General features: G+C 33.8%; 2 protein-coding genes across 2 annotated transcripts in view; one reads left to right on the top strand and one right to left on the bottom strand.

The window, feature by feature from the left end:
* LOC142339117 (endothelial differentiation-related factor 1-like) overlaps positions 1-24,658 on the bottom strand; it is a 242,983-nt gene that overhangs the window by 93,630 nt on the left and 124,695 nt on the right. The window lies entirely within an intron of this gene.
* The window catches only part of LOC142339115 (uncharacterized), an 82,787-nt gene that overhangs the window by 5,286 nt on the left and 52,843 nt on the right, over positions 1-24,658 (top strand). The window contains exons 2-5 of the mRNA XM_075388855.1: positions 11,382-11,567; positions 11,941-12,029; positions 17,098-17,300; positions 23,624-23,936. Of these exons, the coding sequence (XP_075244970.1) occupies positions 11,382-11,567; positions 11,941-12,029; positions 17,098-17,300; positions 23,624-23,936 (791 nt within the window). The remainder of the gene's footprint in view (positions 1-11,381; positions 11,568-11,940; positions 12,030-17,097; positions 17,301-23,623; positions 23,937-24,658) is intronic.

Below are 24,658 nucleotides of genomic sequence, written 5' to 3'. Positions count from 1 at the left end.
TTCTGACAATTTATATGGTTAAAAGCTGTTATTATTAACTGTTCGAGATGTATGGATTGATTACTCATGCCAACTTTAACACCAAATTTTTTTAATGAATTCTGTGCTTCCAACATTTTTTCTATTTTTGTGTTTTTTTAATTGCTCTAAACGAAGTTTTTTGTTATTATTTTAGTCCTGTTGGTCTCTTTGTATGCGAAGTTTTGGACTGCGGGTTTTTCTGACACATTTGTTCGCCTGGCCATACAATTTTTATTTGTCCTCAGAAACGAGAAGCGGTTAAGCACGGGGGGCATTCAGTCTTTGAGCAGTTCACTACTGTTTTGTAGTCTGAGTGAAAATCACTAAAGCTGTAACGGTTGAGAAGACCATGGGGGGTAGTTTTGGTTTTTTAAACCACTCAAAACAAGCCCTTCTTCATTACTCGCAGGCGAGATACTGACGAAGCCACCCTCTTGCCAGTTGTTTGAGGGCACAGTTGTATGTTATCAAATAGGAAACTGTCAATGAGCCCATTTATTGAGGACAATGAGTTGCGGCTTTATTTTTACGCTTACTTCACTGGCCTCAGTAGCGTGAAGGAATAGATTCAAGGTGATAAGGTCAGTTTTTCAGTTCTTTTCAGATTTTTTGTTAACTGTTTTTGCTTTAAGATAATTGGATGTCATGTTTTTTCTTTTAATAAATGCATTTGTACATATATAAGTTTGCTGCCTCGTTGTAATTTCTTAAGTTTGGTTTAGTAGCCTTTTTTGTTGTTAATTGAGACCCTAAATGGGATTGTTTTAACAATATTTACAAAATATGGCAACTTTCAAATTTGAAAGCATTAGCACTAGCATCAAAGTCACTAGAAAAGCCAAAAATGAGTTATTCATCTATTTTTGTGTTATTTAGTATTTTCTCTGACTATCAATAGTGATATCAAGATTTATTAATTGTTCGGGAACAAAGTTAGTAGCAATTTTTTAAACGTCTCTTTTTGAAAAATTTCAAAAAATGTCCGTTCTTGCTTTTCGTTCTTCGGTTTCAATTCTGGAGTGACTGCTTCACGCTTGCTCTTGATTTTTGCGAGGCCTAAGTTGCTCTTGTTCTGAAATTGACCTGCTGTTGAAACAAAGCCATTGTAAGCTAATAAGACAAACTGGAAGGCCCTGATATAATAGTGGTTAATGCTTCAGTCTAGTACGCTTAAAGACAGGGGTGCGAACCTCTTCTTGTTTGCAGTTATTTGCGTCCATGAAAAATTATCTAGTTTACAGCCCCATCCGATTTTATTAATTACTGCTTTGCAAACAATGTTACATTCTTTTCGCAAGATTTGCTTTCCTTTTTAATAATTTTCAGATTTAATCTCATGACCCTCGCAACTTTTTTTGAGTTTGTTAGTTCCTGGTTTTTCTCTAAAGGAAAATTTTTTCCTGGAATAACAGGGACAACGTCCCCTTCAATTTTTGCGTTTATATTCTTTTTCACGTTGCCCTTCCGCAACTTTAGAAGCATGTTATGCTTCGTTCTGCTCGACCCAAATTTTACTTTACAGAAATTGATCTTAGTTTTTATTAGGCCCTGATATTAAGCACTGCTAGCCGAATGGACAATGCTTCAGTCTATTACGCTTGAGGACAGGGGTGCGAACCCCTTCTGGTTCGGAATTTTTTGCGCCATGCTCAAATATTTGTGGCAAGGTTTGTTTTCCTTTTGGCCTGAATTTTTTTTAATTATCTTTATGAATTTCCCAGATTGTATATCTTGACCCTTCCAACTTTTTTGGGTTTTAACAGATTTGTGTTTGAAACTTAGCTCCCATTTTTCCTCAAAAGCAAAAATTCTTTCTGGATTAGTATGAACAATTATCATCATATATGTTTTTTAGTATACAATTCGATAAAGAGTAACTCATTTTTTTGTAACTCAAGGCCTTTTCCTATTAAGTCATTTAATGAGACTTGATAAATACACTCGTTGACAAAAATAAACGCGCAAATTGCAATGTTATGCTAAATTATCTGATTTTGAAGTCAACTTTGGGAGCATAATTTTTTAAATTTCTTAGTTTGGATATGTTAATGTCTGTAACTAACTATAAAATATTGTCTAAAAATTAGTACTCTGCAGACCTATTTTAGAAAATACTTAAACCTAAAATGAACAAAGACCAAAAATGACTGCCTCAATTGAGATTTCCAATACTGCCGTGCTTTCTGACATACATTACACGAGTGAACAAAAAAAATGTCACTCACAACACTTAGTCACCTACAAAAATCACGCACAAGTTCTTCAGCAATCAATATCAATGTAAGAGCCATAGATTTCAAAAAATGTATAGTTTAGATAACACAATTATTAATGGTATTGGAAAAAATAAGACATGGCAGCTAAATTAGATAAAAATTTGATTTTGATGGTTCTCGGTCCTCAATTTTAATGCTGCTGAAAAGCTCCAGTTTTTGAAACAAATTAGAGAATGAGTCAATGAACAGTGAATGCAGAAAAGATATGATTTGAACTGATAGATTGAATAACAGTGTTGAACAATAATATCAAACAGATAAGATAACAGGGAAGGCCGGGATTAGATTACTCAACTAATAAACAGTCATCGCATAAATCTGAAAGCTATCAGCGTGATGCTCCTGACGATTCTCAGCATTTCAAAGGAAACTGAGTTATGTTGTGTAGAATTGACAAAACAGAAGATGATAAGATACAAGTTTATCCGTGAATTAATAAAAGTCTATAGCAATTGACTTAACTACTTTTTCAATCGAAAAATGTTTTCAAAAATGTTTATTCAATATATTTTGTTTGCAATTTTCCATCTGATGGATTAATTTTATCGGTTGTTTTTTTCTGCACTGATTTGTTGAATATAAATTGCTTTATTTATAATTTTTATCAGCCTTGTTTATTTACGAGTGTTCAAAGTTTTGAAATGTGAATGAATTCGGCATGCTGCTGTTTCAAAAATTTTTGCAAATAAATTAGTTTTGCAGACTTTTTTCCATTAGTTCTTGAAACAACAAATTATTAAAAAAGATTTTTTACTACTGTTGGAATTTTTTTTGTTTCTGCCCCAGCTCAGTACGTATAAAAATGTGTACAAGGTTCTGCTAAATAGTTAATTATTATTGGTTCCAACTTATTTGATTATGGCTGCGAAGCTGTAAGCTGAGCGGAGCTATATTGCGGTGCTCTTGGTTTTGATTTGTTTCGTCGTCTGACTCTCTTTTTGGTTTTACATTTGTTCACACAGCAAAGCTGAAAAAGTCAACTTTTCTGAATGACTTCTTCCTCTCACTAACGGCGTTGTTGTTTTTAATGTCCTTTTTCAGCTTTTTGTTAGTTTTTAGGGTTTCTGACAATTTGGTTTTTACTTGAGGTTTAACGCCAGGAAAATTTGTGTGGTTAAAAGCTGTTATTGTTAACTGTTCGAGATGTATGGATTGATTACTCATGCCAACTTCAACACCAAAATTTTTTAATGAATTCTGTGCTTCCAACATTTTTTCTATTTTTGTGTTTTTTTAATTGCTCTAAACGAAGTTTTTTGTTATTATTTTAGTCCTGTTGGTCTCTTTGTATGCGAAGTTTTGGACTGCGGGTTTTTCTGACACATTTGTTCGCCTGGCCATACAATTTTTATTTGTCCTCAGAAACGAGAAGCGGTTAAGCACGGGGGCATTCAGTCTTTGAGCAGTTCACTACTGTTTTGTAGTCTGAGTGAAAATCACTAAAGCTGTAACGGTTGAGAAGACCATGGGGGTTAGTTTTGGTTTTTTAAACCACTCAAAACAAGCCCTTCTTCATTACTCGCAGGCGAGATACTGACGAAGCCACCCTCTTGCCAGTTGTTTGAGGGCACAGTTGTATGTTATCAAATAGGAAACTGTCAATGAGCCCATTTATTGAGGACAATGAGTTGCGGCTTTATTTTTACGCTTACTTCACTGGCCTCAGTAGCGTGAAGGAATAGATTCAAGGTGATAAGGTCAGTTTTTCAGTTCTTTTCAGATTTTTTCGTTAACTGTTTTTGCTTTAAGATAATCGGTTGTCATGTTTTTTCTTTTAATAAATGCATTTGTACAAATATAAAATTGTTGCCACGTTTTAATTTCTTAAGATTGGTTTAGTAGCCTTTTTTGTTGTTAATTGAGACCCTAAATGGGATTGTTTTAACTATATTTACAAATTATGGCAACTTTCAAATTTGAAAGCATTAGCACTAGCATCAAAGTCACTAGAAAAGCCAAAAATGAGTTATTCATCTTTTTTTTGTGTTATTTAGTACTTTCTCTGACTATCAATAGTGATATCAAGATTTATTAATTGTTCGGGAACAAAGTTTGAAGCAATTTTTTAAACGTCTTTTTTTGAAAAATTTCAAAAAAACCGTTCTTGCTTTTCGTTCTTCGGTTTCAATTCTGCAGTGACTGCTTCACGCTTGCTCTTGATTTTTGCGAGGCCTAAGTTGCTCTTGTTGAGAAATTGAGCCTGCTGTTGAAACAAAGCCATTGTAAGCTAATAAGACAAACTTGTGGACGGCCCTGATATACCAGTGGTTAATGCTTCAGTCTAGTACGCTTAAAGACGGGTGCGAACCTCTTCTTGTTTCCAGTTGTTTGCGTCCATGAAAAATTATCTAGTTTACAGCCCCATCCGATTTTATTAATTACTGCTTTGCAAACAATGTTACATTCTTTTCGCAAGATTTGCTTTCCTTTTGGCTTTTATGTTTTATTACTTATTATTATTTTAATAATTTTCAGATTTAATCTCATGACCCTTGCAACTTTTTTTGAGTTTGTTAGTTCCTGGTTTTGCTCTAAAGGAAAATTTTGTCCTGGAACAACAGGGACAACGTCCCCTTCAATTTTTGCGTTTATATTATTTTTCACGTTGCCCTCCCGCAACTTTAGAAGCATGTTATGCTTCCTTCTGCTCGACCCAAATTTTACTTTACAGAAATTGATCTTAGTTTTTATTAGGCCCTGATATTAAGCACTGCTAGCCGAATGGACAATGCTTCAGTCTATTACGCTTGAGGACAGGGGTGCGATCCCCTTCTGGTTCGGAGTTTTTTGCGCCATGCTCAAATATTTGTGGCAAGGTTTGTTTTCCTTTTGGCCTGAATTTTTTTTTAATTATCTTTATGAATTTCCCAGATTGTATATCTTGACCCTTCCAACTTTTTTGGTCTCAACAGATTTGTGTTTGAAACTTAGCTCCCAGTTTTCCTCAAAAGCAAAAATTCTTTCTGGCTTAGTATGAACAATTATCATCATATATGTTTTTTAGTATACAATTCGATAAAGAGTAACTCATTTTTTTGTAACTCAAGGCCTTTTCCTATTAAGTCATTTAATGAGACTTGATAAATACACTCGTTGACAAAAATAAACGCGCAAATTGCAATGTTATGCTAAATTATCTGATTTTGAAGTCAACTTTGGGAGCATAATTTTTTAAATTTCTTAATTTGGATATGTTAATGTCTGTAACTAACTATAAAATATTGTCTAAAAATTAGTACTCTGCAGACCTATTTTAGAAAATACTTAAACCTAAAATGAACACAGACCAAAAATGACTGCCTCAATTGAGATTTTCAATACTGCCGTACTTTCTGACATACATTACACGAGTGAACAAAAAAAATTGTCACTCACAACACTTAGTCACCTACAAAAATCACGCACAAGTTCTTCAGCAATCAATATCAATGTAAGAGCCATAGATTTCAAAAAAATGTATAGTTTAGATAACACAATTATTAATGGTATTGGAAAAAATAAGACATGGCAGCTAAATTAGATAAAAATTTGATTTTGATGGTTCTCGGTCCTCAATTTTAATGCTGCTGAAAAGCTCCAGTATTTGAAACAAATTAGAGAATGAGTCAGTGAACAGTGAATGCAGACAAGATATGATTTGAACTGATAGATTGAATAACAGTGTTGAACAATAATATCAAACAGATAAGATAACAGGGAAGGCCGGGATTAGATTACTCAACTAATAAACAGTCATCACATAAATCTGAAAGCTATCAGCGTGATGCTCCTGACGATTCTCAGGATTTCAAAGGAAACTGAGTTATGTGGTGTAGAATTGACAGAACAGAAGATGATAAGATACAAGTTTATCCGTGAATTAATAAAAGTCTATAGCAATTGGCTTAACTACTTTTTCTATCGAAAAATGTTTTCAAAAAAGTTTATTCAATATACAAACTTACGTCTCTTTGTAGAACGTCTTCATCAAACAATGTCAACGGCTGAGCCATAGATTTCGTGAATGTATATTACAGGTAACACAATAAATAATATTTGGAAAAATTAGTCATGGAAGTTAAATTGTTTTGGTAATCAACTCATTTTAGAGTTGACGAAAGTGCATGGTTTTCACTTAATTTGTTGCGAAAAGTGAAATAGCCAAATAAAAGGAACTTATGCTTTTTGTAACTAAGTTGATATGCAGAAATAGGGAAAAATGGGGTCAATGTCAGGAGTAAAAAATTACTGATTGCTAAGCGATAATCAAAATTTTTGTTTTACGTTTCTAAGTGTTTGCAACATCTGCCCCTTTTTCTTTTCCTCTGAAAATATAACATTGTTATAATAATTTATTCCAGAAAATGATGGAGTTTGATAGAAACTATTTTAAATTGAATTTCATCACATGTGTATGGTTTCACTACAGCTGATTTAGATCCATCTATTTGTTCCGACCCCACTTGTGGGGGAAGGAACTAAATACTCAAATGGGGTTTTTTTTGTTCAGTCAATTTTGGCCGATCGATATATTCATCGTAGAGAAATGTGAGTGGTATCATTAAAAAGCTCGTCCAGCCTAGAATTTGAAATTAAAAAGATTTTTTGAATTTCTTGTTTTTCGAGGAGTTTTCGAGGATTGAAGTTTTGTGTGAACACGTCATATTTGGTATGATTTCGTTCACTTTTAGTGTAATTTTTCTTCATTATGATCTTTTCTTTAAGAATTTTTGATTCAAAATTACATTTCACGCAACAAAGCGAACCAATTTCGTATTCCTAATACACGAAAGGTGATAAAAAAGACTATATGGAAGTTTACTATAAAAAAAATCGGATTCTATTTGAGAGCTGTTTTTTTTTTAAGAAAACTTCATATTTTAGGTCACCTAGAGACTGGTCACTTTTAATATCGATGTTTGGTTAATGATAAACTTGATTTACAGTAAAATGACGCCTAATGAACAAAAAACACGTTTTCAAGCAATCGCACATGTTTTTTATGGCTTCGACTCTGAGCTTTTGTAATTTTTAATGAAATTTTGATTTTCTTTCTGAGGTTTAACTGAATTTTTGGAACCATATGGCATAGAATCGTTGACTAAAAGTGCACTGGGCTTCGTAATGAGCGTTAGTGAAGCTATTCAGTGCTTTGATTGGACAGCTAATGGCTGTTAAGACTTTATATATAATTTTTCGGAAATTTTTTTAAGCATTAACCGATCATAAACTTATTTTTGTAAACTGTAAGTCAACCTCAGTACTGACAGGATCCCGTTCGTTTCTACTGCAACCAAAACTAATCCGTATAGCGGTTTTATCTTCTAACTATTGGTTTTATGACTTCGATGCCACAAGATTTCAAAAACAATTTCAAAGTTTTTGGATATTTTTGTAATTTTGAATCCTTTTGAAAGTTTGTCACATTATCCTAATTTGGACAGCTCCCGTTGGTTGAGGGAAGACCTTCAGTGGATCATAGATAAAGTATTCGGAGAAAAGCTTATGGTTTAAATGGCTTCGACACTTTCTTCTCGCTTTTTTCTACTGAATTTTTGGTTTTTGCCTGTATATGATGTTGTTTTCTTAGTCAATGACTTATTGTAATGTCTTGTCGTATCGATGACTGGTCAATGACAAACATCTTTGTCGTCCTATCGAGGCATAACAGTTATGCTTCCATCGAGCGCTTTTATTGCCTTTCGCTGAAAGCAATAGAGTTTAATGGCGTTGATACTACCGGTTTTCTCTGAAATTTCGTGGTGTTAATGTATTTGTTCTTATTTATTGATATTTTGAAGTCATATTAAAAGAAGAATCTCATGCTGCTAAAAAATTAATGAATAAAAGAAGAGTCATTACCAAAAATTGATTTTTTAATGGCTTCGAAACTTTTCTCGCTCAATTTTTTTTTTTTTGAATTAGCAGTTTTTGCCTATTTTATTTTGATCTTTAGGTAGGCGTAAATTGCTGACCGGTTTCAAAAGCTTGTAATTGAGTATTTAAGGATTGATTTTACCCAAGGCCGTCATTTTATAGCTAATATTCTCAAAATATATGATATTATAATTATCAATAATTTTTTAAACTTTTCAGTTTTTGTTTTTTTCTCCAAATTGTAGCCTTTTCTCATCATTGAGAGGTCTCATTCAATTTCTTGTATTCGAAATATTTAATTGTCCAGTGATATCATGTCCTAACTGATGTTTTGTTTGTGGACAATATGCGTTTAAATAAAAGTTTTAGTGGTGTACTTGTGTTTCTTTTATCTTCTTTTAGCACATTCGCGTAATAACAGATCCTAAGGATTTTCAACTGTGGCCCAAATGCACTTTTTTTAATCCTTCATTATAATTTTTTTTGCATTAGTATGAATGAAATTGGAAGGAAGGATACATAGTATTCAGAGAATAGCTAATGATTTTATTGGCTTAAATAATTTTTGTTTTCGCAAATTGTTTCATTTTTTTGAGTTTTTCTGCTTCTGTGGTCCGTTCCTATGGCTTAATCTTACCAACGACAGGTCCGATTAGTTTCATAGTGATTGTTTAGTTAATTTGTTAAGAATTTTTTTGTTAAAAGCTAATGATTTTTAAGACTTTAGAAATTATTGTGTTTAAAAAAAGGTGATTGATTTTTCCATTTTGCCTTTTTTCCTTTTGTCGACTTTGTTACCTAGTCTCATTAAGGAAGATTACCATCTGCTGTATAGTATGGACAAAGTAAATTTGTGCAGTTAAAGTTTTATTACGATTGCATACTAGGTGTGTTCAAATTTAGATACTTAGTTTTTGCCGTGAAATTTTTGTTTTTGCTTCTTTTGTTGTTTTTTTCTCGTTGTTTTTTCAATGACAGATCTCGTCAGCGCTGTAATGAGGCATGACATTATGTAGTTCAATAAGTTTTTAAACGTTTTTTAAACTCAAACATCTATTTTTATTATCTCTTCATTTGGTTGACAATTAAGTCAAAAGCGTAGAGTTCGGGTCGGAACATCATGTGCGAACGCACATTAACGAGCATCCTTGTTTTGTTATCTTTTCAGTCTCATTTTTGATTGAGCTTTTTGTAAAGCTACCTGGCAGTTCTGATATTTTAAAATAGTTCATGTCAAAGGGTGCGAAATCAGTTATAGCCGCACAGCGGTAGCTGGGGCTATTATTGGCCTTCTCTTGGTTTTTTCATTTCGTCGTCACTATTTTTGTTACGACCATATGACGTCACAACCACTTCAACTCTGCCTTTTGTTCATTCGTTCATGCAATTTCAACTGAAGTGCTTGCTTGAAATAATTTTCCGCTCTTAGTGGAGCGAATTTTTTTTTTGTTCATTCGCGTGATTAAATTTTTGGTCCCACTTGACTTACCTCACTCGCAAAAATGACTTCCTCACTTTGAAATTGCCTTTTATTTACTTTAATTCAAACAGATAATGTCAAATGGGTATGTGTCACTCTAATTGAAGGCTATTAGAGAGCAGCTAATAAAGACAACAAAAACTTATACAGATTTTTAATCAAAATATAACATATCAGCCTTCATTGAAAAGACGAGTTTTTTTGGTCTGATTTTTTACTGTTTTGCGACTGCAGATCTACGAAGCTATTGCGGCTATTTTCTGGCAGTCTGCCAGCTATGTTTTAATTCGTAAAACTTTAGGGTGCCAACTTGTTTTTGACGTTCAGTATACTTGTTGTTAATTACACTCAAGTAAAGTTAGAAGTTCGAGTTGTTGTCGGAAATATTTCATTGTTTTTTTACAAGAGATTATACTGGGGAAGACCAAGGGCTCGAAGTTAGTTGCTTTTTTGTTAGAGCTGCTTTTTATTCTCTGAACCGAACGAGTGCAATGATCACTGATTGGAATTTCAATGATGTCCGGTACTCTCAAACATGTATCGATATCTTTAAAATCAAGGGTTCACAGACAAAACAGTCACAGACAAAACTGTCACGGACCAAACAATTCCGAATTGCAAAATATTCCCTGACAAAACATTTCAATTCAAAGTTTCTACAATTCATTCAAAGTTTCCTATATTCATGATTTTGAATTCAAATTGGAGTAGTGATTTTGGTCATGCCGAAATAGGAAGTGGAGCGAAAAATCGAGTGGATTTGCGACGTGAAGTTGTTTTCGCTCTTATTTTAAAGAAGAGTGAGAACACGGTGTTAGAACAAAATTTCGCTTTCTAGTGGTTTTTTGTTCACATGCGGCATTTTGACATCGATATTGTTTTTTTTTAATCTGATTTTTTTTGGAGACGGTTTTCCTAATTCAGTCATAATCCGTTCTCGGTCTAATTTTTTGTTCAGTCCATGAAAATTCTCTGAATTGTACGGCAGGACTTGTACTGTTATGTTTTTTTATTTCGTCTTCAAATTTTTGTTACGACCATATGACATCACAACCACTTCAAATCTGCTTTTTGTTCATTCTTTCATGCAATTTCAACTGAAGTGAGTGCATGAGGTCATTTTTCGTTCTTAGGGGAGCTTGTTTTTTTGTTCATTTGCGTGATTAAATTTTTGGTCAATCGTGACTTACCTCACTCTCAAAAATGACTTCCCTCACTCTAAAATTGACTTCTTTATTTTCTTTAATTCAAAGAGATAAGATCAAGTGAATGTGTGTCACTCTAAATTAAGGTTATTTGAGCGCAGCTAATAGAGGCAGCAATAATTTTGTACAGATTCTCAATCAAAATATTACATCTCAGCCTTCAATGGAAAGTCTATTTTTTGGTCTGTCTTTTTTTTAATGTATTTTTAGACTGCTGGTCTACGATGCTATTGCGGCTATTTTCTGGCAATCTGACAGCTATATTCTATTTTCTAGCGAATGATTTGCCCTATTTACTATCAATCCTATTTTGTGTAAATATTACTTATTAAGATGCACTGAGTTTGTGTTTTCGTCAAAATTACGTTTTACAAAAATTTGTTTTCATTCTAATTAATCTGGCCGTTGTGAAACTTAATGAAATTCTACAATTTTAGTTGAAATCAGGATCAAAGGTTTGTCGCTATTTACTACTCATCGCGTTTACTTGCATTTGAAAGCGATGTCAAGAAATTGATTCCTGACACAAAAATGTCAATTTAGATTTGACGTACGTGGACTTCTGTTGGACCAACGTGAGTTCGATGCTGACTTCGTACCACATGACAGAAGGACTTTGTTTGCACCTGAAGAGGCTGGGATAGAGAAACTATGTGAAGAAGAGAGGTACTTGGCTCTCAATAGAGACTTGCAAGCAGAGAAAGAAAAGGAGGAAGAGGAATGGAAAAGGTGAGGAGGCCTCGAATTTCGAGGAAGTTTGGTTTTTAAGTATGTGGATTATGTTGAAGTTGTATCCAGGCCTCTTCAGTACAAAATTTTTGCCGTAAATTTTACAAATAATACATTGCCGATCTTGCTGAGTCAGAATACGTCCTCGATTGTTTTTAAAAAAATTGATTTAGTGCTTTAATTGTATAATGAAAAATTGCAACTACATATGAAAATATGTAATGTTTTCTGGTACAATCTTCTCCACATTAGAACTAAAATTGCACGTACTTTCTTTGGAACACTAAAGAGGTAACGAAATGAGAAAATTGTCAAATGCTTGTTTTTTGACTAAACGCTTCTGCCCTCTAATTGCGTTCTCGTTATATTTTAGATATCAGGAGGCACTACAGGAGGGGTTTCATGCAATGGGACATGATTACGAGACCAAAGAGTACGATCCCATGGAACCAACTGAAGATGGTGAGTGAACGCATGATTAAGCAAGTTTGAATATCGAACTACCTTGGTCATGATAATCTTATTATTGCGGTCATCGTGGATTTTTACAATTCAAAGAATTTGAATTGTATTGGGGCGCTGTCTTTCTAAGATCTGTTCACATATTTTCATGATTTTTGAAGTCAAATTGGAGTAATGATTTTGGTGGCGTCGAAACAGGAAATTTAGCGCAAAAGCGAGTGGTTATGCGGTGTGATGGAGTGAGAAAACAGTGTTTGAACAAAAATTCGCTTTCTCGGTTTAATTTTTGTTCACATGCGGTAGTTTCATTTTGATTTTTTCGAATTTTTCGGATCGGATTTTTTAGTGCTTTTCCCAATCCATTCATAGTTTATTCTAGGCGTAGTTTTTTGTTTGAACCAAATTGTTTTTACTCGCTAGTGGTTTTTGTTCACATGCGGCATTTAAACATTGATTTTCAGTTTTTTTTAAATTTTTTATTTGATATTTTCGAAATGGTTTTCCAATTCACTTATAGTACGTTCTAGGTCTAGTTTTTTGTTTAGTCAAAAATAATTTTTTGATTTGTACGTCGGGACGTGTCTTGCTTTGTTTTTATTAAGATCTGTTCACACATTTTCATGATTTTTGAAGTCAAATTGATGTTGTGATTTTGGTCACACCGAAACAGGAAGTTGAGCGCAAAAGCGAGTGGTTTTGCGGCCTGAATTTTTTTTCACTCTAATTTTAAAGTAGAGTGAGAAAAGGGTGTTGAACAAAAAATCGCTTTCTCGCTAGTGGTTTTTTGTCACCAATTTCACTTGATTTTTTTCTGTTTTTTCGATTTTTTGGATCGGATTTTTTCTAAATGGTTTTCCCAATCTATTCATAGTTCTTTCTAGGACTAGTATTTTGTTTAAACCAAATTTATCTTTATCGCTAGTGGTTTTGTTTTCACATGCGGCATTTAGACATTGATTTTCAGTCTTTTTTTATTTTTGATTTTTTAGCAATGGTTTTCCCAATTCACTCATAGTACGTTCTAGGTCTAGTTTTTTTGTATAGTTAATGAATATTTTTTTATTTATACGTCAGGACGTGTCCTGCAATGTTTTTAAGATCTGTTCACACAGTGTCATGATTTTGAAGTCAAATTGATGTTGTGATTTTGGTCACACCGAAACAGGAAGTTGAGCGCAAAAGCGAGTGGTTTTGCGGCCTGAATTTTTTTTCACTCTAATTTTAAAGTAGAGTGAGAAAAGGGTGTTGAACAAAAAATCGCTTTCTCGCTAGTGGTTTTTTGTCACCAATTTCACTTGATTTTTTTCTGTTTTTTCGATTTTTTGGATCGGATTTTTTCTAAATGGTTTTCCCAATCTATTCATAGTTCTTTCTAGGACTAGTATTTTGTTTAAACCAAATTTATCTTTATCGCTAGTGGTTTTGTTTTCACATGCGGCATTTAGACATTGATTTTCAGTCTTTTTTTATTTTTGATTTTTTAGCAATGGTTTTCCCAATTCACTCATAGTACGTTCTAGGTCTAGTTTTTTTGTATAGTTAATGAATATTTTTTTATTTATACGTCAGGACGTGTCCTGCAATGTTTTTAAGATCTGTTCACACAGTGTCATGATTTTGAAGTCAAATTGGAGTCGTGATTTTGGTCACGCCGAAACAGTGTAGCGAAAAGTGAAGCGAAAAACCGAGTAGTTTTGCGGTGTAAAATGTTTTCACCCTAATTTTAAAGTAGAGTGAGAAAGCGGTGCTTGAACAAAAATTCGCTTTCTCGGTTGTAATTTTTTTGTTCATATGCGGTAGTTTCATGTTGATTTTTACTGTTTTTTTTTTCGATTTTTGGATCGGATTTTTTAAGTGGTTTTCCCAATCCATTCATTGTTCATTCTAGGCCTAGTTTTTTGTTTGAACCAAATTGTTTTTACTCGCTAGTGGTTTTTTGTTCACATGCGGCATTTAGACATTGATTTTCAGTTTTTTGTTCTGCTTTTAGGTCAATTGCGTGACTTACCGCACTCAAAAAATTGACTTCTGAACTCAGAATGAAATGTGATTTTTTGAAAACTTTCTACTTTGAAACTTGGTTGGAGTTCATTAATTTTACATTGGGGTGTCTGGTTATTTAACCCTTGCCTATTATCTGAGTTTTATATGACTAGTGTAGGCAAGGTCGCTAGTGTAGGGGATCAATTGTGTAAAAATTGTCTCCAAAAATTAATTGCAAGATGGAGTAATGTTGTGTAAAAGATTGATTAATGGCCGCGAGGTAAAAGCGGCTATTATTGAGAACATTGCGGTTTTTTTTCAATTCGTCTCCATCGATGATTCTTGCGACCATTGATTTTTTTAAATTTTAGTGACTTCTACTGCTTGGCAGTTCTAAGTTTTGGTGATGTCATTTGTTCTGCTTTTAGGTCAATTGCCTGACTTAGTTGATTTTGGATTTCGGATATTCTTGAGTTTTTGATTTCAAAAATTAATGATGAAAAAGCTCTATTCGGGTTTTTTTCCTTATAGAGCGTATATGTCTCATAAAAATGACAGTCCGAATCTAACCCAAAGAGTTTAGTGGTCTATTAAAGGACTGGTGGTCAATCTGTCTATCATATTTTAGTTGTTTCAATTCCTTGGAAGGCCGTAAACGTCTATCTCGGCTATTTTCCGGCAATCTGCCGGCTACGTTTTTTTTGAGTACTTAGCTGTGCTCTAACTGGATGTATAGATCGAGTCAGTTCCGGAGTGTTCCGGCTATGCTTTTTGCCGGAAGATCTGTTGTCGCCTTTTTGACTTTCACATCAATGTGAAGGCGAATGTGAGTGGTGAGTTTTTTATGCTGAAGTGGTAAAGAAAAAGAAAAGTCGAGTAGGTCTGAGACATGATTTTTTCGAAACGTTTTTGAAGTGGAGTGTGAAATTGGTGTCTAAAAAATTTTGCAGTTTTTCACAGGGATTTTTTTCGCATCTGTAGTCAGTGTTTCTTCTCTTGAGTGCCATTTAAATGGTACATATGTATTTTAGTTACGTAATTCATCAATGGCAGTTACACATTTTTAATAGCCGCGAAGCGATAGAGGCTATTATTGGGGACATCGTGTTTTTAATTCGTCCTCTCCATCGATTATTCTTGCGACCATTGACTTCTTCAATTTTATTGACTGGAGGCCAATCTGTCTTTCTTATTTTTTTATTGTTTCAAGTCCATGCAAGGACACAAGTGTCTATCGCGGCAATTTTCCGGCAATCTGTCGGCTATTTTTGTGACCTTGTAAAATATTAGTGAATGTTTGAGAATCGCACTATTTCGAATTATTACTCATGTCTTATTACTTAGTATTATTAATGACAGTTCTTGTTGATTTCTGATCAGACATAAGTGAACCAAAATAATGGTGTGAGTTCATAACTGGTGGTTTTCATGAACGAGTGATTTTTTTAAATTGTCGTGTGTTTGTTTTTTTGTTGCCTTATCGTTTAATTGCTTTAGAGACTGGTCTCATAGGTCTGTAAAAGAAATTAACCGGATTTAATGTTTTCAGATAATTCTTTTGATCTTTTTGATTTTGGCACTAACTGTTTTCCAGAAATATTGTCTGATTTTTTCTACGAGTTTCTGCGAGTTTCTCGTCTACTTATATTTACGACAGATCTCATCAGTTGCTAAGGGTGTAATAATCATTCGAGTTAATAGTTTCAGGTTATAGCTGATGATTTTATGAATTATACGCTGTTTGCTTGCAAGAATTGTCGCTTTTTTTAGTTTTGTGATTTTTTTCATTATCACTTTTCTCTTAGTTTCATTAATGACTGGTCTCATTAGTTTCTAAAACGGTTTTAATCAATTGAGTTAATCGTTTCAGGTTATAAGTATTGCTTTCTTTGAATTATACGCTGTTTGTTTTCAAAAATTATTAATGAGTTTATGACTTTTTGCGTGTACTTGTTTTACTTCTTTCTGTCTGTATCACTTGTTTCGATAATTACAGGTGTCTTTGATTGCTAAGGATGATTAATTTATTTGAAACAATTCTTTCAAAGCCTGGCTAGTGCTTTCGTTGACCTTTGTGCTTGATTTCTTGTTTTTTGTGATCTTGTCGTTCTCTAAAAATACCGCTGTCAATAGCCTTGTGGTGCGGCGTGGTTTTGGTTCATTGATTTCTTGTTTTTTTTGTGATCGAGTCGTTCTCTAAAAATACTGCTGTCAATGTGGTTTTGGTTCATTTATTTGCTTCAATCTTTATCTAACTGCTTCAGTGACGGAGATGAGATACCGTTAGTTTTCGAATAGTTTAAGTGAGTTTGTGTATCTTGCGTTCATTTGTAGTTCTATTGTCCTCGTTTCCACCTTTAGTACTGCTAACACATGATTTAGTGCTTCTAAAATTTTGTGGTACGTTGTGTTTAAGGATTCTAGAATGTAGTTTTGTTTTAATTATTCTACTCAACTGATTTTCCAATAATATTCTGATTCCCACTTTCCTTAGTTTTTGCCTCTTTTTTGCTTTGTCTGCTATTGTTAACCACTAGATTGCTGTTTCCGTTATAAGTATAACGAGAAACATTTTTTAATCGTCAGGTCATTAGTTTGTTGTTTTCTTTGGGTTGTAGTTCAGGACATCTCCTGCTATGTTTTAAAAATTCGCTTTACCTTTTGATCACGTTTTTCGTTTTATATAAGGCACGATTTTCACGTTTTACTCGTGACTTTCCTCGCTCACTGTTTCAACTGTGCGTTCTCAATTCGTTCACGCGTTGATTTGCGCAATGTAATGAATACGGTCAATGTCAAAAGAGCCAATTCATAGTGCATTAGGTTATCGAAGTGCATTAGAGCGATTGCTAGCAGACATTAGTATTAAGCTTAATAGCTTTCAGTTTAAAAGCTAAAGCTGAACATTTTTGAAACTTAGGAAAAAAACTCGGCCAATTTCTATTTCCATTTTCTGTTTTAATCCTGATGCACGTCAACGGCGGCTATTTTCCGGCAATTTGCCGGCTATGTTATCAGATCGGACCACTCACCTAAACTATAATACTGTTCACTCTATCAACATAAACTTGAAATTCATGTTCAGAGTATCCGGACACAATAAATCTTGATGAGCACGTGAACAATGGAGTAGCGGCGGTTAGCCACATATCGAGACAGGAGCAGAAGTACGAGCAGCCATCTCAAGAGACTTCTGATGTAAATGCCAAACCTACACCAGATGATTCAGATGCCTCTCAGCCATATGTCATCCCAAAGGGACTCATCATTCCACACGATATGCACTTGGTAAATATAAGTTCAAGAAATCCAGTTAAGCTCCTCTCAGGCATTCATTCTGTTTGATGATCTTTTCGGTTTTTTGCACCCCCTGCCGTATATTGCGCACACCCGTTTATTGATCACGTGTCAGTATATAGTTAATTATTGTGATTGACATTATCCTAAATTAAATAATTATGAAGTGACTAGGTTTTATGTGATCAGTAACGTGATCGCACCCCAATCACCGAACATATTTAACCCATCACTAAAAGCATTGATTTGGCCTATGAAATTAGAACTGCTGAGTGGTAAATGTCTCGAATTAATTAATGTTTTGGTGCTTTTTAAGTGTGGTCAATTGGTCACATTATAGTTTGTTAGAGCTGGCAAACTAAATGCCGCTGAGAGAAATCCGGGAGCAACCGGGAAGCTCAATCCTTCCAAATCCTGCAGACTATTTCTTTTTCTATGGGAAAATGTGCAAAATGGAAGTTCTTTATTCGGTTTAGCTGAGCTAGATCACTAATTTTTGGATTATGTCTCTCTCCATACTTGTTTTCTCTTTCTTAAGAGAAGATAAGCTGCTACTGTATGGTAAAAATATAGCAAAATAAAGCCTGGGGTGTTAAATGTCAGGTAATCTTTATGGGAGAAATTCTGGAAGTCCTATTGTAACTAAAAAAATCTTGCTCAATTTTGTAATACCACGGTCAAGAAAACCTGAACACCCTACAAACGAATTGCACGAAAATTTCATGTATTGGGATTGAATTCAATATATCAAAAAGAGGTAAATTAAGATAGAATTTTATTTTATTTTAAGTATAACAATAAAATTATAATACGAGGAACCGCAAAATTTGGGTCTTAAAAGGTTAGAATATAGTTCTGGGAATCCGTCAACAATTGGAGCGCATCCTCAAGCGGAAGCAATTACCTCTGAGCTCTTATTGCCATAGGTTTACCAGAACTGTATTCTAACATATACTTTTTCCACCTTTATACAAGCTAATCAGTAAGTGATACAGCCCTTAGCTGAATTAATATTCGATCATCTTTTTGTTAGAGCAGTTAGTCAATAAAATGAAATGATTATTTTCATAAATCTTTGGTTTCATTAGCTTTAGTGAATCTGAATATCATAAGAAATGCAGCCTCAACACCTCCAAAAGATTTCCGGAAAATATCAAAATTCAAATATTAGATTGAACCTCCATTTTTAATTGCTCTGGAACGAACTTTGATTATGTATAGTTTTTTATGCAAAATTTTTATATGCCCGTTTTCGCGCTTTTGTCCTAGAACATTCTTTGACTTTTCAGGTGACTTTTTTACGCTTGTCTTTTTTTTTGAATTATCTCAATTGGGCTCACTCCGAAGTAAACGTTGTGCATAATTTAAAAGCGATTGTAGCAAAGAAAATGACAAAGGTCTGGTAGCTGAGTGGTTAATGCGTCTGTCGAGGACTCCAGAAGTCGGATGTGCGAATCCCCAGGGAGGATGTTTTTGCACCCGTAAAGAAAAATTTATCGGGGCTGCAACCCCTGACTTAAATTGCCCCACCTGTCAGGTTAGTCGGTTTGAATCTTGATTTTGAACTTGAAGTGAGCTAGTACCGAAAGTGTATATTATACTACTTTTGGACCTATTTAGTATTAAAATAAATAAATTTTTAGCAATTATTTTAGGCTTTATCTGTTTTCGACTTAACTTTTGACCGAGATTGATTTGACAATTGTGAATTCACACACTTGAATTTTCTATGGTAAAATAGTAGAATAGGACAAAATATGGACGGAAAATCCAAAGGTCAAATGAAAAAACAATGAAGCTTGACAATCAGCGAGGAGTTAGTTTTATGCTGTTTTTATTATAAGCCGCCCTGATTTTCTCAGCGGCTATTATTGCGCTCCTATTTTTTACGATCCAAGAATCGGATTATATTGGTGCTCTGTCTTTTTTGTGAGATGTTTTCACATCTTTTTTCATGACTTTGAGCTTTCAAACGGTATAAACAGGTAAAGCTGAGCGGGCATCAAGTTTCATTAGAGGCTCTTGGCCGCGTTTAGTAGTCCTTCAAGTACTTCAAGTGGTGAAGCTACTGGAAAGGCTGTGAATTTTGCGTTTTTTCGCGTTTTTTTGTCATTTTTCGAATTTTTTGTCTGACCAGTCTGAAATTGAGGTTTGTAAATGTTGATAGAAGTTTTTTGCAAGACATAATTACTTTTTATGAATATTTTACGAGCTATATCTTTTGGTACTCCAAACATAAACGCGGAAATTTATAATAATTTTTACATTTTTTTTTCAAATTTTAAAATTATTGTAATTTTTTTGAGTTCTATTAGTCCTAGGTGTCAAGTTACTTCCTCTAGGGTTTAATAATAGGTTACTGTATTTTGTTAGGGGTAATGGAATTGTTTTCAAAATCTTAACATCACGAATTTTAGCAATTTTAAAAACTTTTTAAAACACTTTTCAAATTTTCTGAAATTTATTGTCATTATCTTAAGTTTTTCCACTTCCAGGAGCCAGGAAGCATCCTCTATGGTTTGGTAATAGGTTACCGAAAAATTTTCATATGCCATGGAGTGGTTTTCAACATTTTAATGTCACAAGTTTTTGCAATTTTTTGATAAAACTTGCAAATTTTGGAAAATGTTTGCCTTTTTTCAGGATCTTTTGACCTCAACGGCCCTAGGGTTTGATAATTGGTTACTACATAGTTTCTACAAGCAATACAATGGTTTTTAAAATTTTAACATCAATCATAGCAGTTTTTTAAAACTTGCATTTCTTCAAAATTTTAGGTTTGATTTTAGGTTACTGACATTTTTTTGCAATGGATTGGTTTTCAAAATTTTGATATCACAAATTTCAGCATTTTTTTAACTTGAATTTTTTATCATGTTTTTTGTGGTTTTCGAGCCCCATTAGACAAGGAACCTCCTCTAGGGTTTGATAATATGCTACTGCATGGTTTCTAGGGGAATGGAATCGTTTTCAACATCACGAATTTTAGCAGTTTTTCTTTTAAACTTGACATTTGTCATTATATAGGTTTTTCAGCCCCAGGGGTCACAGAACCTCCTCTAGTGTTTCTTATTAGTTTCTGAAAAGTTTTTATTTGCAATGGATTGGTTTTCAACATGTTCATATCACAAATTTCAACTATTTTTTGATAAAACTTTCTAGTCCCAATGGACGAGGAATTTCCTCTAGGGTTACTGAATGGTTCCTTGTGGAATAGGAATGGTTTTCAACCTTTTATTTTCACAAATTTTAGCATTTTTTAACTTGAATTTTTTATCATGTTTTTTTTGTGGTTTTCGAGCCCCATTAGACAAGGAACCTCCTCTAGGGTTTGATAATATGCTACTGCATGGTTTCTAGGGGAAATGGAATCGTTTTCAACATCACGAATTTTAGCAGTTTTTCTTTTAAACTTGACATTTGTCATTATATAGGTTTTTCAGCCCCAGGGGTCACAGAACCTCCTCTAGTGTTTCTTATTAGTTTCTGAAAAGTTTTTATTTGCAATGGATTGGTTTTCAACATGTTCATATCACAAATTTCAACTATTTTTTGATAAAACTTTCTAGTCCCAATGGACGAGGAATTTCCTCTAGGGTTACTGAATGGTTCCTTGTGGAATAGGAATGGTTTTCAACCTTTTATTTTCACGAATTTTAGCAAATTTTTTTATAGCAATTGTTAGCAATATTTTAATGAAGTTTAAATTTTTCAAATTTAATGGAAATTTTTGTCTATTTCTGAGTATAGCAGTAATTATATTTTTCGTTTGTTTTGGTTTCTACAATTTTGGGTCTGTTTGCTTTTTTGGCTCCCAATGTTGATAGATACGCCTGTCAAACACAGTAGTTCTAACTTTCTCATTATTTCAATTCTTTGGATTGTATTTCAGGACTTGTCCTGCTATGTTTTTTTACTTCGTCGAACAAAAATTGGTTTTGCAGTATCTGATTTTGTCATTTTAGCGCTTTTTCGAAATTTTTGCTTGAAATGCTTCTAAGCTATTTTCATTGTTCGCTCATTCTGCTCAAAGTGCTTTAGAATGAACAATCAAAAAACGGAATTAAAATTAGAAACGCCATAAATCCTTAAAACTTGATTCTAGGTGACCGCTACTTGAAGTATTTTCTTGTCTTAGTTACCATGTCCAATGCTCATTGGTATTGATACTGGACCATTTGTCCTCTCATTAAGAAAGAGGAGTATGTCTATCAGCGAAATGAAATCAAAATAGTTCGTACGTTAAAAATATTTTAAAATTTTTTGTATCTATGTTCTTTTCCGATTATTTCGCTTTTTTCAACCCCAATCGAGCTTATGGTAATCAATAGCAACTATTTTCAGGCAATCTGCCTGGTATCTTTTAAATTTGTACTTTTTATTTGAATATTGACCTCTGTTTTCAAGCTGGTTATTACAATTTAGAATTCAATCTTTTGAGGTGATTTATTGTTCGATTCGACTGCAACTGTGGGGCGGCAGAGAGTTGTATGTGGTATTGCTAGAGGGACCGTCATGCGTAGAGTATCGAATAAAAGAATTTTTAATAAAAAATTTTCTTTTACGAGTAGTTATTGTGGTTAAAAATTATTGTGAACTTTTGACTTTATTTTTGTTCACCTTTATGGTTATTTTTGGTCAATTTAATTTTTGATCAATTTTGTTATGATTCTGATTATTTCAGTGTTTTAGTAGCCGTGAACCGATAACCATACTATTATTGGTGTCATCATGGTTTTGAAAATGACACAGATTTGGATTTGAATATTATTAATGTTTCTTCTTGAAACGGGCAATCAAGTCTCATTGATTGTCTTGGCGCATGAATGGTTCTCTCTTAATTATTTGATTAGATTGCTTATAATTTTTACTAATGTGACACTAATAGTTTTCTCAAAATGTTATCAATTTTTGAATTCTGACGGTTTTCGTTGCTATTTTTTTGACTTGCGTATTTGTTTTCATTAATTTAAATCTTAAGGTTAACCAATGGACTATTTCTGATTCCAATTTTGATTTTCCGTTGATACTTAGCTAGCGCTATTGACACGTTGCTACATTGACGTGTAATTGACATTTGATTTAGTAAATTTTTGGGGATTTTTAAGTTTTGACTTACAACGTTTTTTCCTGTTGTCGGATATATTTAAGCTATCAACCAATTTTTGACGAGTCCAATTGACTTTTTACGCAGACATAGGTTAAACCTGTGAATCTGTGATTCTGTCCATTTGATAGCTAATGGTTTTGAATTTTTCTTCAAGAGAAATAAGATTTTTGAAAATAGTTATCTCCTTACTACTGTTTTTGTCAAGTAAATTAATCTCATTATCGGGAATTTCTAGCTCTTCTCTACTCAAACATATGTGCCTAAAGTTGTTGTTTTTATTGGCTGAGTTCGAATTCAAATGAGGTGAGTTTTTGGTTTTTTTTGCCAATAACTGTTTTCTATTTGAATTGTCTATTGGTCTCAGTAATATCAAGTCTCCTCAGCCTTTAGATCATCCAAATAGATTAGTAATTACAATTTTTGACTCATTTTATTGACCAAAAAGCTTTAAGTTTTTGAAGTTTTGTTGATTTTTCGCAATCTCGTCTTTAATTTGCTTTTATTCTTGTGCATTGCTGTTAGTCCTAATTTTCTCGCTCAGTCGAATTGCGAATCGGTGGTTGTTGTTTTCTACAATTAATTGGTTTGAAGTGGCTGACGATTTCAGCCTATCGTTTTGTTTTTTTAAACTTTGCGGCCTGTTATTTACGAAAAGATTTTGATTTCGGTAAAACTTTATTCTTAATTGTACTTTTTTGTACTAGTTCTATTTTCGAAAACGTCTGATTAGAACTTTTATACAGGGTTGAAATTTGATTTACATACTTTGTCACAAAAAAAAATTCGTAGAAGTTGGAGTTCTGTTTCAGAATTTGTCCCGTTCTTTTTCGCATACGTGGGTTCATGATTTGATGACCAAATTGTTAGATCAGTCACTTGATGTTCCTCTGTCATAATGCCAACATGACGTACCTTAGTCATTACTTAACTCTTGATTATCTAGCTAGAGTCACCTTTATTTAATTTTCTGTATCTGATTTTGCGTTCTCCTGTTAGATTTCTAAGTAACCACAGAGGTCATTTTATTGACTTCTCCACTCACTTATAAGTCTAAAATGAGAACTTTAAATCCAATCAAATTTAAATAGAGGACACACAGGCTTCATAATCAAACATTAAATAAATTTTAACTACTTTTTAAAATTTTGAACGTGGTCTATTAAATGACCCGTTTTCAAAATTTCAAAAACCTTCTGCTTTTCAGCCTGACACTGCCAAATTGGGTGTAATAATAGAGAAAACAGCACAACTAGTTGCCACTCAGGGTGCTCAAATGGAGGTACTCTTGAAGACGAAACAGGCCAACAATGCGTCCTTCAACTTCCTCAACTACAACTCTATTTTGCATCCTTTCTACATGTTCATTCTTACTATGATAAAGAGCAGAAGGTATGTACCACAGCCCCAGCTGCCTCCCCCACCATCCCAGTCACAGCAGCCAACAAAAGTGACAGCGGAAAAGTCAAGTGGGCATAATCAAAACAACAGCACATCACCAAACAACAGCAGTAAACAAGGTTAGCCGAGAATGTTAACTATTTACTGAAAAGTTGTTGTTCTAAATGCTTTCGATACACACACAAAAAGAATTAATTATTCTTACCTCCCCATATGTTCCTGACTATACTAATATACCATACATAACTGGATAGCTTCTTACTGTTCTTGCTTCCTACTCAACAGTTTGTTGGCTTCAACTCGCCGAATCATGTCTAATAATTGATTGTAAAGGGAAGTTGTGAAGCAAATTATTTTGAAAGCTCAAAATTTGAACAGTATGAATTAATATTTTGATATGTTAAAATGTCCCGAGGAAGAATCGAACCGCCGCCGTATCATCTGTAAAGTTTGTGACTGCTTCTTTGTATAAAAAATTGAGCGAGTGTCGAGTTAGCCCAGCGGCCTTCGCTGAATTGAGTACCCTATCTGAGTTGAGGCCTCTGATCCCTTTCGGGAGAGGCGTTGTGATTTCGGTGGGTACCTGCAGTCGATTGGAGTAATGCTTCTGTCTCATTTCATAAACCGCTGCGCCACGGCTCGCTCAATCTGAACTGTCTTTTGCTCGCTTTTAAAGCTAACTACTGTAGCTGTAACTTGTTTGCGTAAGCAGCTAGAATGCAAGTTACAGTAGTGGTTTGAAATGGTATTTAGCTGGTTGGTATGAAACTTGCTTGTATTACCACAATTCACTACGTCTGTGTATTTAACAGAAGAAAATAGAGAGAAATGAGCTATTAAT

The sequence above is a fragment of the Convolutriloba macropyga genome, chromosome 5 (genome assembly GCF_964194025.1).
Source record: "Convolutriloba macropyga chromosome 5, txConMacr16.3, whole genome shotgun sequence".
Lineage (NCBI taxonomy): Eukaryota > Metazoa > Xenacoelomorpha > Acoela > Convolutidae > Convolutriloba > Convolutriloba macropyga.
This window is presented reverse-complemented; position numbering and strand designations above follow the sequence as displayed.